The sequence below is a fragment of the Pyxicephalus adspersus genome, chromosome Z (assembly GCF_032062135.1).
Source record: "Pyxicephalus adspersus chromosome Z, UCB_Pads_2.0, whole genome shotgun sequence".
NCBI lineage: Eukaryota > Metazoa > Chordata > Amphibia > Anura > Pyxicephalidae > Pyxicephalus > Pyxicephalus adspersus.
In genome coordinates this window covers 12,645,841-12,651,414 of record NC_092871.1, presented here as the reverse complement: position 1 = coordinate 12,651,414, position 5,574 = coordinate 12,645,841, and the positions used below count along the sequence as shown (strand labels likewise).

General features: G+C 37.5%; 1 protein-coding gene across 1 annotated transcript in view; it reads left to right on the top strand.

The window, feature by feature from the left end:
* Positions 1 to 5,574, top strand: part of ATAT1 (alpha tubulin acetyltransferase 1) — a gene marked incomplete at its 5' end in the record, with an annotated part of 23,786 nt that overhangs the window by 15,269 nt on the left and 2,943 nt on the right. The window contains 1 exon segment of the mRNA XM_072429448.1: positions 5,162 to 5,259. Within this exon segment, the coding sequence (XP_072285549.1) occupies positions 5,162 to 5,259 (98 nt within the window).

Genomic DNA, 5,574 nt, shown 5'->3' with positions numbered 1-5,574 from the left:
AAACTGAATATCAAAATGTGGGAAATTGACTTTTGAAATAGTTTCATTGCACATTGTCAGCCTCCCTTTTACTGCACAAATCCTTCCTGTGATTGTAAAACCAAATGTTTTGTTTTATTACTCAAATCCATTTTACTATGTAATGAAGTCTACTGACTTGATACCACACCAGCATCTGCCAACATAAAAAGTAATTTTACAATCAGAGACAAGTAATAGCTCAATGGTGTTAGCCATATGAATGTTTTTTTAATATTGTTTTCATCCATTTTATACTGTAATACAATAATAATCCTAAATGTTTGAATTGGTAAACATGCACATAATGGGTCTGATTTATAAAAGCTCTCCAAGGCTGGAGAAGATGCACTTTTATCAGTAAAGCTGGAATGGATCTGGTCCAGGATTGAAAACATTTGCTAATAAATAGCAAATGACTTTACAAAATCCATTCCATGTTTGCTGGATCGCCCAGGTTGATGAAAGTGTATCCTCTCCAGCCTCGGAGAGCTTTAATATATCGGGCCCATTGACTGAACCGGGAGAGTTGGTAAAGTGTACCTGTCACACAATATGCAGGAAGTGGAATTGTGCCGATCTGTAGCTAGTTCTGCATAATTGCATAATGTTCTTCCCTTCCTTGGTGGGATTTAGATCTTCCTGAATGACTTTCCAGTAGTTATTTAGTATTCTGCCACAATTCAGCCAATGATGGCACTAGAGGAATGAAATCGGAGTGAGAAGATGCCTTGGTTTGCAACCCTAGAAGGTTTCCGTGTTTTAGTTTCTACATCACTTTAATACATGGATGTTTTGTTGGTATTTCCATAGCATTGCAAATCCTCATTCATGTTTTCAGTCACTCAAAAAACGCTGTACCAACAAAGATTTTTTTTTTTTTTTTTGCTGTGGAAAGAGCACAATTAATCTTGTCTTTGTAACACTGCTCAATAGAAGAGCAGAGATTATTATTAAACCATATTTATATAGCGCCAACATATTACGCAGTGCTGTACATTAAATAGGGGCTGCGAATGACAGACAGTGACACAGGAGGAGGAGAGGATGGCTACTTCAATTTGATCCTATTACCCCAATATAAATATCTGTCATCAACAGAAATAACAGAATGGTAAATAGGTAAAAATCTATCTCCTCCAAACACGGCTACAGTCCCAATTCACTCTACAACTCGCTGCTTTTATTGTATGTGACAGGTACAACTTTTCAGGGGTCTATAAAAAAAAAATTGCTGTCTTGGATAAGGTGCGAGCAATATGCATTTGGCGAAACGCGTTAGTTCCAATCTAATCAAACTGAACATATGTTATTTTGCATACATGTGGATTTCTCTGTTGTGATTGAGTAACATGAGTAACACTGATAGAAATGATAAAAGTAAGGTATTTTTAGGATTTTCTTCCAAAGTATTTCTTTTTTGTTAATAATATTTCCATAATAGATGATTTTTACTGCAGGTGGCAGACCAATAAACAAACCCTGCATTCTAGTGTCCAAAAAAATGGCAAATTTGCCTAATTCCTAAAACAGCCACGCTGGTATACATTGGGCCTGATTTATTTTAGCTCTCCCAGGCTGGAAAGAATTTACTTTCATCAGTGAAGCTGGGTGATCCAGCAAACCTGAAATGGATCTGGTCCAGGATTAAAAACATCTGCTCACGAATAGAAAATGACCTCATCCAGCTTCACTGATGAAAGTCAATTCTTTGCAGCCTTGGAGAGCTTTAAAAACTCAAGGCCATTGCACTGACACTCTGTAACACAAATGATTGAATACTGAGTAATTCTCATGTACATGCAGTTTTGTAGGAAACAAAGTGATGCAAAGTTTTTTTTACAAATAGACCCCCAAGTGTTGGTTTAAGAGGGTTAATGATTGATGGGTTTAATAAAGGTTCAGAATGTTAAAGTGATGTGTGTATTGGCCAATTATTTGACATAAATACATAAATTCATTATCGTAGTGTTGCTTCAATATGCCAGAGACCTCTGGAGCTAAACTGCTGCCCTAACATTTTACCCAAATGTTGATAGAATGGGGAGGGTTTTTGTTGATGTCCGAAGCTAAACTAGGGACATTTCCTCTTACTTCCTGTCATGATTAAAATGGTATCATTGGGACCAGTACTGAGGGTGAGTTTACTGTCAGAACATAGAAAGCAATAACAAATATCTGCTAACACAGTTTTAGAACCATTCATTCAGCCAGAGACCCCACTGACTAAACTGCCAATATTGGTGTAAAAACTGTTTACACCAAATCCATTTAGGATTATAAGCCCTGATGAAGGGCTTATATGGCCCCTGAAACGTGTTGGCTGTTTCTCATTGTGACCATAACATGGATGATTTAAAGCCATTTTTACAATGTATTGGCTCTTAATTTCTAAATAAAGCAATAAAAACACTGGCAGAGGTTCTAGAATTCTATCAGCTGTTGCAGATCTCCCTTATTTGCTGTCCGAGTAGCCGTATTATCACTGGGACAAGAAGAGAGGAGATATCTCCACTTTTAAAACGTGGGCACTTCTTAATCTTGGCCTTTTATATTAGTAATATCCCCTATCATGAGCTAAAACCCAACTCTGCTTTATAAGTTCTGCATATTGTTTTCCTTTGCACACCAATTTACAGTGATCTGGAGAATAGTCAAGAAGATAGAAAATACCGCAGGATTGTGGGGAATAACTGTGGCCTGATGACTTACAGAGAACTACGGTCAGCTGAACGTGGACCATAAAGTGAAACTCCAGTTTTGTTGGGAATAAAATGCATTTTTTTGCGAAACTTTATTATACAACTTTACATATATTCATCACTATTTTTCTATAACACTCTTTATAAATACTGTGTAATAATAATTAGAGCCAACATACTACTCAGCACTGTACAAAGTCCATAATCATGTCACTATCTGTCCCTTTAAGGAGCTCACAATCTAATGTCTCTACCATAGTCATATGTCATTATTACAGTCTAAGGTCAATTTTTGGGGGAAGCCAGATAAACTAACTGTATGTCTTTGGAATGAGGGAGGAAACCAGAGTATCTGGAGAAAACGCACCCAAACATGGGGAGAACCTGCAAACTCCATGCAGATAGTGTCCTGCCCGAGATTCGGACCTGAAACCTAACAATAACCCAGTGCCAACCTCTGAGCTAATGTGCCCCAATATAGTCTCATGTCCCAGCATAGTCTAAGGCCAATTTTAGGGGAAAGCCTAGTAATTTTTCAGCATGTTTTTGTAATGCTGGAGGAAACCAAAGTGCCCAAAGAAAGCTCTGGAAGAACATTTACATTTCAATATGTTTTGTCTTATTAGAATTTCTTCAAATACTGCAAGACTCAGCAAGACATCTGATCATTCCTGCTTGAGTTGTCCCTGCTGGATCACAGGCTATCACCCACATTCGTTATAGAAATAAGAGGTGGGGGAAAGGGGTTTGTTCTGTAGTTCAGCAGGAAGAACTGGCCAGGGGTAATCCCATTGCTTTGTATTCCAGTGCAGTAGAGAATATAGAGTATCCCTGGAATGATTCTGGTCCAGGATTGAAAACATTTGCCATTCAATAGCAAATGAAATTTTAACAAATCTATTCCAGATTTGATGGGTCACCCAGGTTCTTGGAGTCTTGCAGTCTTGTAGAATTTTAATAAATCAGGCCCCATGTGTTGTCAGTTCAAAGGTTAGAAGCTCACTGGATTTCTGACAAATGAACAAATATTTTTTTGTTTTCTAGAAGAGATAAAAGCTAGAGATATGTGCAGGACGAGAGGAGGAAGGTTGCAGGAGGGGTCTTCTATCTATATGAAAATGAGTTTTTGTGCCTAGCCTGGTATCAAATATTTCAATTAATTGGGAAGGGGTAAGGGAAAAGACAGGCTTTTGTAGGCAATTGTAAAGTGCAAGAAGTTTTAATAGTGTTCTAAGTAGTCCTATTCTTAACATAGATCTACTAAGCTATATACATTCCAAGATATAGTGTACCCAAATAAAATACTGTGATGATACCGTGTTTACAGTTTCACTCAGACGTTATCACTAGTAGGTGTGTCAATATCCCGTTGCGTTTCACCCTTAGGCTTCTTCAGGTGATAGTTGAGATCAGTATAATGAGAAAGGCATAATAGCTGGAGTCAGGGAAACATATGGGGATAACTACACCAAGGTATCCCAAAAAGTGATATAAATAGATTTATTGAGACTGGAGGGCTGTAGAGGCCCGAAAAAGTATGTTGCGGTCACATGGTAGAATATACACCATTCCAAGTTTGTTTTTTACCATAGTAAGGTAGTATAGTGTAGGGCGAGTACATGTTCCTAATTTAAGATATACTGGACATGAGTAAAGAGATTATATATAATGATATCCTTTAAATAAACCTTTAAATAATCCTATTTTGCAGTTCTCCCTGTGAGTTTCTTCTGGGGACACTGGGTTTCCTACCACATTCCAAAAACATGTACTTGTTAATTCGCCTTAGACTGTGTTAATGACATGTGACTATGGCAGGGACATTAGATTGAGAGCCACTATGTAGGAGAGTTAGTAACAAGACTATGGACTTTGTACAGCGCTCCGTAATATAGTGGCGCTATAAAAATACAAGTAAATAATAATTTATAGCGTTGTAATAAAAAGCATTGCACACTCAGCCTCCATCCAGCACTTTGTGAAAGTATTTACCAGGATAAACCCCCCAGGACAGTGAACTAAAACTGGGCATGTCACGCACCATGCATCAAGGTGTCCTAAATTTGTCAAGAGAGGAGCGGTGATCCAATTATAGGAGCCGTGGATGAAGATTCAAGGATAAACATTGGGACATTTGATAGGTGGCACATTGATGGAAATGTGTAACAGATTTTTATTCCTTTAGATTTGTTTTAAACAAAACTGGAGTTACACTTCATATGTTGCTTTAGGATAACTTATGCAGAGATTTATTGGAGGCCGATGTCATCAATTGTCATTTCTTTCCTCATTCTTTTCCTATCTGCCTTCCATGCATTTCAAATCACCACACTTTTATCTCCTTTGTCTATGCTCAACTGTCATCTTGTGTCCTTTCATTCATGATCCTCTGCTACCCAAACCTTCCTTCCTTCTCTGCCCCCTGTCGCTTTGTCTCTCAGTGATATGAACTTCTCTCGCGGACTCATGGCTCAACGAAATTGTTACAGCCGCTACACATCTGCTTCACCTCCTCTTCTCCGTAGAGCTCCACCTGCAGGTAGGTGCAGATGTTCAAGTTGTCATTGTATTTTGTGTTATTTAAAGTATGTGGTCTATTTATAAAGAAAAGCAACAAGATTAATATCTGTTCCTGGTCATTTCTATTTATTTACACAATCATTTTTTTAATAGTTCCTCATCAAGTTGCTGATTAAATGTCTGACATTTTTTTTTCATCACATATAGGGCTTAATGTACAAAGCTTTAAATAATCATTTGGATTTTCTTTTTCTAATCCTCAAACATAATTGGACTCAGCAATGTATTATTCCTGCTTCCAAGTCCCTATTGTTATTATTATTATTAATATTAA